The 13,611-nt window shown below is 64.8% G+C and overlaps 2 protein-coding genes across 2 annotated transcripts in view; one reads left to right on the top strand and one right to left on the bottom strand.

Moving 5' to 3' along the window:
• The window catches only part of LOC127464364 (DNA-directed RNA polymerase II subunit RPB1-like), a 42,587-nt gene extending 35,874 nt beyond the window's left edge, over window positions 1–6,713 (top strand). Inside the window, 4 exon segments of the mRNA XM_051774660.1 lie at window positions 543–729; window positions 2,447–2,560; window positions 4,058–4,207; window positions 5,431–6,713. Of these exon segments, the coding sequence (XP_051630620.1) occupies window positions 543–729; window positions 2,447–2,560; window positions 4,058–4,207; window positions 5,431–6,587 (1,608 nt within the window). The 3' untranslated portion in view covers window positions 6,588–6,713.
• Window positions 6,714–10,100: 3,387 nt separating this feature from the next.
• LOC127464369 (vitelline membrane outer layer protein 1 homolog) lies at window positions 10,101–12,847 on the bottom strand. Its single transcript, XM_051774662.1, is given in 4 exon segments — window positions 10,101–10,292; window positions 10,294–10,498; window positions 11,587–11,684; window positions 12,603–12,847. Coding segments are annotated over 4 exon segments (597 nt in total). The 5' UTR covers window positions 12,795–12,847; the 3' UTR covers window positions 10,101–10,190.
• Between the last annotated feature and the right edge of the window lie 764 nt (window positions 12,848–13,611).

Genomic DNA, 13,611 nt, shown 5'->3' with positions numbered 1-13,611 from the left:
GGATTGGGCTGGGAATGGCATCGAGGGGTGGGAATGGGAATTTGGGGCTCTGGAAGGAGGATTTGGGGGTGTTGGAAGGGTTTTGGGGGCTGGAAATGGAGGTTTGTGGGGGTTCTTGGGGATTTGGGGGGTTTATTGGAGGATTTGGGGGCTGTTGAAGGATTTGGGGGCTGAGGCTGATTTTGGGGGTTATTTGAGGGTTTTGAGGATGATTTTGGGGGTTATTGAAGGATTTTAGGGTTTATTTGGGATCTGAGGCTGATTTTGGGGGTTATTTTGGGATCTGAGGCTGATTTGGGGGTTCTGAGACTGATTTTGAAAATAGGGATTTTTTTAGAGGATTTTGGGGGGTTTGAGGCTGATTTTGGGGGTTATTTTGGGGTTCTGAGGCTGATTTTGAAAATAGGGATTTTTTAGAGTATTTGGGGGATCTGAGGCTGATTTTGGGGGTTATTGAAGGATTTTAGGGTTTATTTGGGATCTGAGGCTGATTTTGGGAGTTATTTTGGGATCTGAGGCCGATTTTGGGGTTCCCCCCCCAGGTGGACGTGCTGATGGAGGCGGCGGCTCACGGGGAGAGCGACCCCATGAAGGGGGTCTCGGAGAACATCATGCTGGGCCAGCTGGCCCCGGCCGGCACCGGCTGCTTCGACCTCCTGCTCGACGCCGAGAAGTGCAAACACGGCATGGAGATTCCCAGCGCCCTGCCCGGGCTCGGCGTCGGCGGCCGTGAGTCCCCCACACCCCCAACTTTGGGGTCCCTCCAGGTTTTGGGGTCCCCTCGGGGCTGGGACACCCTGGGAAGGAGCAGGGACAGCCCAGGGATGGTCACAAGGAGACCCTGAATGTCATCGTGGCCACCACCACCTCGTCCTGGGTCCTGTTGGGAAGAGGGGACACCCCCAGGTCTTGGGGTTCTCCCAGGTTTTGGGGTCCCACCAGGTTTTGGGGTCCCCCCGGACTGGGACACCCTGAGAAGGAGCAGGGACAGCCCAGGGGTGGTGACATGGAGGCCCTTAAGGCTGTGGTGGCCACCACCATCACCCTGACCTGGGTCCTCTTGGGAAGAGGGGACACCCCCAGGTCTTGGGGTTCTCCCAGATTTTGGGGTCCCACCAGGTTTTGGGGTCCCCCTGGACTGGGACACCCTGAGAAGGAGCAGGGACAGCCCAGGGGTGGTGACAAGGAGACCCTGAATGTCATCGTGGCCACCACCATCACCCTGACCTGGGTCCCCTGGACATGTGGGACCCCCATGGCTGGAGAAGGACCACTCAGATTTTGGGGTCCCCTCAGATTTGGGGTCCCCCCAGGGCTGGGACACCCTGAGAAGGAGCAGGGACAGCCCAGGGATGGTCACAAGGAGACCCTCAAGGTTGTGGTTGCCACCACCATCACCCTGATCTGGACAACTTGGGAAGAAGGGACACCTCCAGGTTTTGGGGTCCCCTCAGGTTTTGGGGTCCCCCCAGATTTTTGGTCTCCCCCCCAGATTTTGGGGTCCCCCAGGACTGGGACACCTGGATCCCACAGGGGATGATGGGGGGGACACCCCAGGGGTGGTGACACGAAGCCCCCCAACATCCCCCAGGCCGCCCCCAGCCCATCCCAGTCACCCCAGTGGGAAGGGGGTCTCCCAGATTTTGGGGTTTCCCCCCCAGATTTTGGGGTATCCCCCAGATTTTGGGGTCCCTCAGGGCTGGGACACCTGGATCCCACAGGAGATGAAGGGGGGACACCCCAGGGGTGGTGACACGAAGCCCCCCAAGGTCACCACCATCACCCTGCCCTGGGTCACCTGGATCCCCCATGGTGGGATTTTGGGGGTTCCCTCCAGATTTTTGGGCCCCCCCCCAGATTTTGGGGTCCCCCAGGACTGGGACACCTGGATCCCACAGGGGCTGATGGGGGGACACCCCAGGGGTGGTGACATGAAATCCCCCAACATCCCCCAGGCCGCCCCCAGCCCATCCCAGTCACCCCAGTGGGAAGGGGATCCCCCAGATTTTGGGGTTTCCCCTCCAGATTTTTGGGCTCCCCCCCAGATTTTGGGGTCCCCCAGGACTGGGACACCTGGAACCCACAGGGGATGAGGGGGGGACACCCCAGGGGTGGTGACACGAAGCCCCCCAACATCCCCCAGCCCATCCCAGTCACCCCAGTGGGAAGGGGATCCCCCAGATTTTGGGGTTTCCCCTCCAGATTTTTGGGCTCCCCCCCAGATTTTGGGGTCCCCCAGGACTGGGACACCTGGAACCCACAGGGGATGAGGGGGGGACACCCCAGGGGTGGTGACATGAAACCCCCCAACATCCCCCAGGCCGCCCCCAGCCCATCCCAGTCACCCCAGTGGGAGGGGGATCCCCCAGATTTTGGGGTCCCTCTCAAATTTTGGGGTCCCCCCGGCCTGCCCCACCTCTGACCCTCCTCCCCCGTCTCTCCACAGCCACGGGGATGTTCTTTGGGTCGGCCCCCAGCCCCATGGGGGGGATGTCCCCCGCCATGACCCCCTGGAACCAGGCGGCCACGCCCGCCTACGGCGCCTGGTCCCCCAGTGTCGGTGAGTGGGGAGCACTGGGAGCACTGGGAGGGGCTGGGGGGGTAAACTGGGGGTCACTGGGATGGCTGGGAGGGGATTTGGGGGGCCCTGGGGCAGACTGGGGGTCACTGGGTAAACTGGGGGTCACTGGGATATGCTGGGGGGTGAACTGGGATGTGGGGCAGGGGTTGGGGGGCTGTTGAGGGGGGTTTGGGGGTAAACTGGGGGTCACTGGGATGGCTGGGAGGGGATTTGGGGGGCCCTGGGGCAGACTGGGGGTCACTGGGGTAAACTGGGGGTCACTGGGATATGCTGGGGGGTGAACTGGGATGTGGGGGGGCTTGGGGGGCTGTTAAGGGGGGTTTGGGGGTAAACTGGGGGTCACTGGGATGGCTGGGGGGTGAACTGGGATGTGAGGGGGGGTTGGGGGGCTGTTGAGGGGGGGTTGGGGGTAAAATGGGGGGTCACTGGGATGGCTGGGAGGGGATTTGGGGGGCTCTGGGGCAGACTGGGGGTAAACTGGGGGTCACTGGGATATGCTGGGGGGTGAACTGGGATGTGATGGGGGGGTTGGGGGGGTTTTGGGGGCTGTTGGGGGGGTTTGGGGGTAACATGGGGGTCACTGGGATGTTTGGGGGTCCCTGGGGCAATTTGGGGATGTTCTGGGGGCACTTTGGGGGGTTGGTTGGGGGTCCTGGGGGCACTTTGGGGGTTTCTGTTTGGAGGGTTGGTTGGGGTCCAAGGGGTAGTTTGGGGGTTGTTTTGGGGGTCCTGACCCTGTTTTTGCCCCCCCAGGCAGGGGGATGACCCCGGGGGGTCCCAGGGGTAGTTTGGGGGTTGTTTTGGGGGTCCTGACCCTGGTTTTGCCCCCCAGGCAGCGGGATGACCCCGGGGGGTGCCAGGTTGGGTTTGGGGGGTTGTTTTGGGGGTCCTGACCCTGTTTTTACCCCCCCAGGCAGCGGGATGACCCCGGGGGGTGCTGGGGGTATTTTGGGGGTTGTTTTGGGGGTCCTGACCCTGTTTTTGCCCCCCCAGGCAGGGGGATGACCCCGGGGGGTCCCAGGGGTAGTTTGGGGGGTTGTTTTGGGGGTTCTGACCCTGTTGTTGCCCCCCCAGGCAACAGGATGACCCCAGGGGTGCCAGGGGTAGTTTGAGGTGTTGTTTTGGGGGTCCTGACCCTGTTTTTGCCCCCCCAGGCAGGGGGATGACCCCGGGGGGGTCCAAGGGGTAGTTTGGGGGTTGTTTTGGGGGTCCTGACCCTGTTTTTGCCCCCCCAGGCAGGGGGATGACCCCGGGGGGTCCCAGGGGTAGTTTGGGGGGTTGTTTTGGAGGTCCTGACCCTGTTGTTGCCCCCCCAGGCAACAGGATGACCCCAGGGGTGCCAGGGGTATTTTGGGGGTTGTTTTTGGGGTCCTGACCCTGTTTTTGCCCCCCCAGGCAGCAGGATGACCCCGGGGGGGTCCAAGGGGTAGTTTGGGGGTTGTTTTGGGGGTCCTGACCCTGTTTTTGCCCCCCCAGGCAGCGGGATGACCCCGGGGGGTGCCGGGTTCTCCCCCAGCGCCGCCTCCGACGCCTCCGGGTTCAGCCCCGGCTACTCCCCGGCCTGGTCGCCCACCCCGGGGTCCCCGGGGTCCCCCGGACCCTCCAGCCCCTACATCCCCTCCCCCGGTGAGTACAGCACGAGAACACCCCCGAAATACCCCCAAAACACCCAAAAATACCCCCAAACACCCCCGAAACACCCAAAACACCCAAAAATACCCCCAAACACCCCCGAAACACCCAAAAATACCCTAAAAACACCCCTTACAGCCACTCACACCCCTACAGGACTCCAAAACACCCCCAACACTCTGTAACACCCCCACACCACCCCCTCACACACCCCAACACCTCAACATACCAACAACACCCCCTCACAGACCCCCCAACACTCTGTAACACCCCCACAGCACCCCCTCACACACCCCAACACCCCGAAAACACCCCAACACCCCCTCACAGACCCCCACACCACCCCCTCGCACACCTCAACACCCCAACATACCAACAACACCCCCTCACAGACCCCCCAACACTCTGTAACAGCCCCACACCACCCATCACACACCCCAACACCCCTCACAGGCCCCCACAACACCCCCTCACACACCCCAACAACACCCCAACACCCCCTGACAGACCCTCCAACGCTCTGTAACACCCTCACACCACCCCTTCACAACACCCCAACACCCCTCACAGACCCCCACAACGCCCCCTCACACACCCCGACAACACCCCAACAACACCCCAACACCCCCTCACAGACCTCATAACCCTCTCTAACGCCCCCACACCACCCTCTCGCACACCCCAACAACAACCCAACACTCTACAACACCCCAACAACACCCAACACCCCCCACAACACCCCAACACACTGTAACACCCCCACATCACCCCCTCACACACCCCAACAACACAACACCCCCTGACAGACCTCCCCCAACACTCTACAACACCCCCACCACCCCCTCACACACCTCAACACACCAACACCCAACAACACCCCTCACAGACCCCCAAACATTCTGTAACACCCTCACACCACCCCCTCGCACATCACAACACCCCAACAACACCCCCAACAACACCCAACAACACCCCCTCACAGACGCCTCAATGCTCTGTAACACCCTTGCACACCCCAACACCCCAACAACACCCAGCAACACCCCAACACCCCCTCACAGACCCCCACACCACCCCCTCGCACACCTCAACACCCCAACACCAACACCAACACCCAACAACACCCCAACACCCCCTGACAGACCCCCCAACCCTCTCCGACACCCCAACCCCCCCCGGTACCCCCCGTGTAACCCCCCCGTGTCCCCTCTCCGCAGGCGGGGCCATGTCCCCCAGCTACAGCCCAACGTCCCCCGCCTACGAACCGCGCTCGCCGGGCGGCTACACCCCCCAGAGCCCCAGCTACAGCCCCACCTCGCCCAGCTACAGCCCCACCTCCCCCAGCTACAGCCCCACCTCGCCCAACTACAGCCCCACCTCGCCCAGTTACAGCCCCACCTCGCCCAGCTACAGCCCCACTTCCCCCAGTTACAGCCCCACTTCCCCCAGCTACAGCCCCACCTCGCCCAGCTACAGCCCCACCTCGCCCAGCTACAGCCCCACTTCTCCCAGTTACAGCCCGACCTCCCCCAGTTACAGCCCCACGTCGCCCAGTTACAGCCCCACCTCGCCGAGCTACAGCCCGACCTCCCCCAGTTACAGCCCGACCTCTCCCAGTTACAGCCCCACCTCCCCCAGCTACAGCCCCACCTCGCCCAGTTACAGCCCCACCTCGCCCAGTTACAGCCCCACCAGCCCCAACTACAGCCCCACCAGCCCCAACTACACCCCAACCTCCCCCAGCTACAGCCCCACCTCGCCCAGTTACAGCCCCACCAGCCCCAACTACACCCCGACCTCGCCCAACTACAGCCCCACCTCGCCCAGTTACAGCCCCACCTCCCCCAGTTACAGCCCCACCTCGCCCAGTTACTCCCCGTCCAGCCCCCGCTACACCCCTCAGTCGCCCACCTACACCCCCAGCAGCCCCAGCTACAGCCCCAGCAGCCCCAGCTACAGCCCCACGTCCCCCAAGTACACCCCGACCAGCCCCAGCTACAGCCCCAGCTCCCCCGAGTACACCCCGACCTCGCCCAAGTACAGCCCCACCTCGCCCAAGTACAGCCCCACGTCCCCCAAGTACAGCCCCACCTCGCCCACCTACAGCCCCACCACGCCCAAGTACAGCCCCACCTCGCCCACCTACAGCCCCACGTCCCCCGTCTACACCCCCACGTCGCCCAAGTACAGCCCCACGTCGCCCACCTACAGCCCCACCTCGCCCAAGTACAGCCCCACCTCGCCCACCTACAGCCCCACGTCGCCCAAGGGCTCCACCTACAGCCCCACGTCCCCCGGCTACAGCCCCACGTCGCCCACCTACAGCCTCACCAGCCCGGCCATCAGCCCCGACGACAGCGACGACGACAACTGAGACCCCCCCGGGGGTCTGGGGGGGGACCCCCGGCTTGTGGGGGGGGACGGGGGTTGTGGGGAACAGCAACAACCCCCAGAACCAGCACGGGGGGGACGGGGTTGTTGTCACCTACAGACCCCGCAGGGCCTGGGGGTGACCCCCACGTTGATTTGGGGATGGGGGGTTGTTGTCACCCCCCAAACTCCCAGATCAATGTGGGGACGGGGTTGTTGTCATCCCCAAAACCATCACAGGGGGGTTGTTGTCACCCCCCAAACTCCCCTGTCAACGTGGGGAAGGGGTTGTTGTCACCCTCAAAACCATCACAGGCCACGGGGGTGACCCCCATATTGATCTGGGGACAGGGGGTTGTTGTCACCCCTCCAAACTCCCTCATCAACGTGGGGACGGGGTTGTTGTCACCCCTTCAAACCCTACAGGGTGTGGGGGTGACCCCCATGTTGATTTGGGGATGGGGGGTTGTCACCCCCAAAACCACCACAGGGCCTGGGGGTGACCCCCACATTGATTTGGGGACAGGGGGTGGTTGTCACCCCCCCAAACTCCCCCATCAATGTGGGGACGGGGTTGTTGTCACCCCTTCCAACCCTACAGGGTGTGGGGACGACCCCCACATTGATTTGGGGACAGGGGGTTGTTGTCACCCCCCAAACTCCCCAAACAATGTGGGGACAGGGTTGTTGTCACCCCTTCAAACCCTACAGGGTGTGGGGATGACCCCTGTGTTGATGATGGGGACAGGGGGTTGTTGTCACCCCCCCCAAACTCCCCCATCAGTGTGGGGACAGGGGTTGTTGTCACCTACAAACCCCGCAGGCCGTGGGGGTGACCCTCACATTGATTTGGGGACAGGGGGTTGTTGTCACCCGCCCAAACTCCCCTGTCAATGTGGGGATGGGGTTGTTGTCACCCCTTCAAACCCTACAGGCCGTGGGGGTGACCCCCAGGTCACAGGGGGGGACGGGGGTTGTCACCCTCAAAAACCATCACAGGCTGTGGGGGCGACCCCCAAATTCCAGTGGGGGCTCCCCTCCAAACCCCCCAGCCCGGGGGGTGACCCCACAGGGGTTGTTGTTGTCACCCCCACCTTGATTTGGGGACGGGGGGTTGTTGTTTTTGTCACCCCCACATTATTTGGGGATGGGGGTTGTTGTTGTCACCCCCACATTATTTGGGGATGGGGGTTGTTGTTGTCACCCCCACGTTATTTGGGGATGGGGGGTTGTTGTTGTCACCCCCACCTTGATTTGGGGGCAGGGGGTTGTTGTTGTCACCCCCCCCAAACTCCCCCATGGACTTGTGGGAACGGGGTCGTCAACCCCAAAATTCCAGTGGTTGTTGTCACCCCCTCAAAACCAACCCAGGCCCTGGGGGTGACCCCCAAATTGAGGTGGGGGTGGGGTTGTCACCCCCCAAACCCCCCCAGTTCCAGTGGGGACGGGGTTGTTGTCACCCCCAAAAACACCCACAGGCCGTGGGGGGGTGACCCCCAAATTGAAATGGGGCGGGGGGGTTGTTACCCCCAAATCCAATGGTTGTTGTCACCCCTGAACCCCAAATTCTAAAGGAAATGGGGTTGTCACCCCCAAAAACACCCCCAGGCCGTGGGAGGGGTGACCCCCAAATCCAGTGGTTGTTGTCAGCCCAGAAACCCAAATTCCAGTGGGGACGGGGTTGTTGTCACCCCCAAAAACACCCCCAGGCCATGGGGGGGGTGACTCCCAAATTGAAATGGGGAGGGGGTTGTTGTCACCCCCCAAATCCAATGGTTGTTGTCACCCCTGAACCCCAAATTCTAAAGGAAATGGGGTTGTCACCCCCAAAAACACCCCCAGGCCGTGGGGGGTGACCCCCAAATTACCCTGAGGTCGGGGTTGTCACCCCCTTCCCCCCAAAACCTCACCTCGGTGTGGGGTCGGGGTTGTCACCCCCCCAAATCCCAGAGGCCGTGGGGGTGACCCCCAAATTCCAACGGGGATGAGGGGAGAGGGGGGTGACCCTTAAATTTGGGGGGTGACCCTTAAATTTGGAGTGACCCTTAAATTTGGGGGAGGGTGACCCTTAAATTTGGGGGGTGACCCTTAAATTTGAGGACGGTGACCCTTAAATTTGGGGGGTGACCCCCAAGTTGGGGGGGCGACCCCTGAATTGGGGTGAAACCCTTAAACTGGGGGGGGTTTGATCCCTAAATTGAGGGGTGACCCCCCCCAAATCGAGGGTGACCCCCCCAAGTTGAGGGGAGACCCCCCCAGTTGGGGTGGGGGAGGGGCAGGAAGGGCATCCCCTCCCCCCCTTTGATTTTTGGGGGGTGGGGGGGTGTGTGGGGGGTTGTAATTTATGGGGGTCGTTAATTAATGAGGGGGGGTTTAAATCGGGGTGGGGGGCGGGGGGGGCTCTTCTTGGTGATGGTTTTGGGGGTCTTGGGGGGGGGGGGTGGGTCCTTTACCCCTCCCCCCCCCCTTTATTTTGCTGTTTTCACTTTAATGGGGGGGTGGGGGAGGGGGTGGGGGAGGGGAAGCGAATTTTGGGGGGGGGGGGAATTTCCGATTTTGGGAGAACCAATAAAAGTTTTACTGATTTTCAACCGTGGCTCCGTTTTGGGGGGGGGGGACACCCCCAAAATACCCCAATTAGGGGACACCCCCCCACACACACACCTGGACACACCTGTGGTGGCCCCGCCCCCTTGGGGACACGCCCCCCCCCCTCCTCCCCCTCCAGGTACCAGAGACCACCTGAGGTGGCCACAAGTGTCACCCCTGGGCCACCCTGGAGCTCCTTGGGGTCCCCATGGACCCCCCCAGGACCCCAGGGACCCCCCAGGAGCCCCCTGAGACCCCCCAGGAGCCCCCAAAGACCCCCCAGGAGACCCCTGAGACCCCCCAGGAGCCCCCAAAGACCACCCAGGAACCCCCAAAGACCCCCCAGGAGCCCCCAGAGACCCCCCAGGAGCCCCCAAAGACCACCCGGGAACCCCCAAAGACCCCCCAGGAGCCCCCTGAGACCCCCCAGGAACCCCCAAAGACCCCCCAGGAGCCCCCAGAGACCCCCCAGGAGCCCCCAAAGACCCCCCAGGAGACCCCCTGAGACCCCCCAGGAGCCCCCAAAGACCACCCAGGAACCCCCAAAGACCCCCAGGAGCCCCCAGAGACCCCCCCAGAGCCCCCAGAGCTCCCCCGGGTGTCACCTGGGGGGACATCCAGGTGGTCACGGAGCACCTTTAGGTGGCCACGGGTGTCCCAAAGGTCCCCATGGAGAGATCGGGGGGCTCCTCAAGGACCCCCCGGAGCCCTGGGTGGTACCTGGGCCTCGGGGGGGACCCCCCCGGGCACCCCTAAGGACCCCCAGGGCACCCAGAGACCCTCAGGTGTCACCTTGGGCATCCTGCCCCTCCTCCCGGTCCCCCCGGAGCCCCCCAGGTGCCCCCCCCCCGGTGTCCCCCAACCCCCCCCACGGCTCCAGAGACCCCCCAAACCCATCCCAGGAACGAGGAGACGGCGGCTCCTTCCTCCTCCAGTTTAACGGGGGGGTCCTGGGGGGCAAAAGGGGGTTCTGGGGAGGGGGTCTGGGGGGGGGTGTGTGTCTGGTGCCCCTCCCGGGCTAGAGGGGCGGGCAGCAGATGAGCTGGACGTCGTTGAGCCCGGTGTCGTCGATGTCGTCCCGGGACTGGTCGACGCGGGTGCGGATCCCGCAGACCCCCCCAGGCCGGGGGGCAGGTGGGGCTCCAGTCGCCCAGGGAGCCCCTGGGGCTGAACGCCGGCGAGAGGTGGGAGCCGTCGGAGCAGAGCCCGTCCAGGCTGTTGGCGGCCGTGTCGTCCCAGACGCCCCGCGGGGCCTCCACCTCCAGCCGGAAGGCCACCAGGTGAGCCCCGGGGGGGCACGAGGCCGCCCGGGACCAGGAGCCGAACCTGGGGGGCAGTCGGGAGGGGGGACAAGGGCAAAGGTCAGGAGGGAACCCCCCCCCTGAGACCCTCCCCCCCGGGGTGAGGTGGCCTTGAGGGGGGGGGGGGGGTGGGAGGAGGGGACGTGGAGGAACGTCATGGAGGGGGCGTGGTTGGGTCATGGGGGTTGTGGTTGGGTCGTGGTGGCCTTGGATGGATACCAGTGGCCATGGTTGGGTCATGGTGGCCGTGGTTGGGTCATGGTGGCCGTGGTTGGGTCATGGTGGTGGTGGTTGGGTCATGGTGACATTGGAAGGGTCACGGTGGCCATGGTTGAGTCATGGTGGTTGTGGTTGGGTCATGGTGGCCATGGAAGGGTCATGGTGGTTGTGGTTGGGTCATGGTGGTTGTGGTTGGGTCATGGTGGTTGTGGTTGGGTCATGGTGGCCTTTGATGGGGAGTGGTGGCCATGGAAGTGTCATGGTGGCCTTGGTTGGGTTATGGTGGTTGTGGTTGGGTCGTGGTGGCCATGGTTGGGTCATGGTGGCCATGGAAGGGTCATGGTGGTTGTGGTTGGGTCATGGTGGCATTGGAAGGGTCATGGTGGCCATGGAGGGGTCATGGTGGTCATAGAAGGGTCATGGTGGCCATGGTTGCAATATGGTGGCCTTAGAAGGGTCATCATGGCGATGGTTGGGTCATGGTGGCCATGGAAGTGTCATGGTGGCCATGGAAGTGTCATGGTGGCCATAGTTGGGTCATGGTGGCCATGGTTGGGTCATGGTGGCCTTTGATGGGTAGTGTTGGCCTTGTAAGGGTCATGTTGGCCACGGAGGGACTCAATGTGGGGGTTCCCCACAGTTGGGCAACTTGTGGCCACCACCCCCAGCTCAGCAGGTGCCCCAGTGGCCACCAGAGACAGGGACCCCCACAGGCACCACCCACACCCACCCCAGCCCCCCAAGGGCCACCCCACAAGTGCCCCACGGCCCCCACCCCAGAGAGACCCCCCTGGGCCACCCCATGCAAGGACCCCGTGGCCACCCAGCCCCCCCCAGTGGCCCCCCAGTGGCCCCCCCAGTGGCCCCCCCAGTGGCCCCCCCCCGGTCACTCACGGCCCCACAGTGGAGGTGATTCTTTCCCCCCCTTGGCAGAGCAGCAGGACCCCGTTGAGTCCCGTGTCGTCCCCCCAAAATCCCTGGTAGGGCTGGATCTGGAGACCCCCAAAATCCTGTCACACCCCCCCCCCGGGTCCCCTCCGTGTCCCCCCCAACCCCCCCCCCAGCCCCCGTGTCCCCCTCGTGTCCCCGCGACCCCCCCGTCACTCCCCCGGGTGTGTCCCCCCCAATTTGTCCCCCCAAACCCCCCCGTGTCCCCCTCGTGTCCCCCCGACCCCCCCGTCACTCCCCCGTGTGTGTCCCCCCCAATTTGACCCCCCAACCCCCCCACCACCCCCCCGGGTCCCCTCCATGTGCTCCTCGTTTGTCCCCCCGTGTCCCCCCCGTGCCCCCCCCGTGCCCCCCCCGTGCCCTCCCAGTGCCCTCCCCGTGTCCCCCCCGTTTGCCCTTTGTCTCCCCCAACCCCCTCCGTGTCCCCCCCGTGTGTCCCCCTCGCGTGTCCTCCCCGTGTACCCCCTCGTGTCCCCCCCCGTGTCCCCCCCGTGTCCCCCTCGTGTGTCCCCCTCGTGTGTCCCCTCCATGTCCCCCCTCCGTGTCCCCCCCGTGTCCCCCCGTTTGTCCCCCCCGTGTCCCCCCCCTTGTGTCCCCCACGTCCCCCCTCGTGTCCCCCCCCTCGTGTCCCCCCCCGTGTGTCCCCCTCGTGTCCCCCCCCGTGTCCCCCCCGTGTGTCCCCTCGTGTCCCCTCCATGTCCCCCCTCCGTGTCCCCCCCGTGTCCCCCCCGTGTCCCCCCCGTGTCCCCCCCCCGTGTCCCCTCCATGTCCCCCCTGTGTGTCCCCCCGTGTCCCCCCCGTGTCCCCCCCGTGTCCCCCCCGTTTGTCCCCCCCCGTGTCCCCTCCATGTCCCCCCTGTGTGTCCCCCCGTGTCCCACTCATGTCCCCCCACCGTGTCCCCTCCATGTCCCCCCCCGTTTTTCCCCTCTTAACCCCCCCCCCCGGACGCCCCCAAATCCCACCTTCAGTTCGAGGCCGGTGGCAAAAGCCCCCCTGGGGCAGAACTCGGTGTGGCCCCAGAAGCCCCAGGACCCCCCGTTCACCACCGAGAGGGTCGCGGTGCGGGTGTTCCGGTCCCACCCCCGCGCCGGGGGGGCCACCAAGGCCACCAGCAGGGCCACCAGGGCCACCCAGGGGCGCGGGGAGGGGGCCATGGCTGAGACAAACCCCCCCAGAGTGTCACCGGGGGCTTTTATAAACCCCCCCCTTGGGGGCAACGACCCCGCGGGCACCTCGGGGGGGCACTGGGAGGGACTGGGAGGGGATTTGGGGGCACTGGGAGGGACTGGGAGGGGAATGGAGGGGAATGGAGGGCACTGGGAGGGACTGGGAGGGGAGTGGGGGGGACGGGGGGGAGCGTGGGGGGAATGGGAGGGACTGGGAGAGACTGGGGGAAACTGGGAGGGGAATGGGGGGCAGTGTGGGGGGGATTTGAGGGCAACTGGGAGGGGATTTGGGGGCACTGGAAGGGACTGGGAGGGGAGTGGGGGGGACTGGGAGGGACTGGGAGGGGAATGGGGGGAAATGGAAGGCACTGGGATGGACTGGGAAGGGAATGGGAGAGGACTGGGGGAACTGGGAGGGACTTGGATGGGATTGGGGGGCACTGGGAGGGACTGGGGGGATTTGGGGACACTGGGGGCGGACCGGTGGACAGTAGGAGGGGTTTTTGCGGGGGGGGGGACTGGGAGGACTGGGAGGACTGGGAGAGGCTCCCCCGGGGAGGTGACCCGTGTGTTGTCCTCCCCTGGGGGGGGGAACGACCCCGGGGACATCGGGGGGGAGTCTCTTCCCCCCCCCCGTGACGTCACGCCCCCCCCCCAGCCCGGGGGTCCCATTGGCTGCTCCTCCCCCCCCCGAGACCCCCTTTTTGGGGTGTCCTGGGGACCCCCTCGGGTGACATTTTGGGGTGCCCGGTGACCACCCCACCCCCCCAGGTGACGTGTTGGGGTCCCTGCTCTCCCCTGACTC

This window comes from Manacus candei, unplaced genomic scaffold (assembly GCF_025592945.1).
Source record: "Manacus candei isolate 608988 ecotype Guabito, Panama unplaced genomic scaffold, ASM2559294v1 h1tg000213l, whole genome shotgun sequence".
Taxonomy (NCBI): Eukaryota; Metazoa; Chordata; class Aves; order Passeriformes; family Pipridae; genus Manacus; species Manacus candei.
Note: the sequence above shows the minus strand (reverse complement) of the source record. Positions and strands in the feature narration are given on the sequence as shown.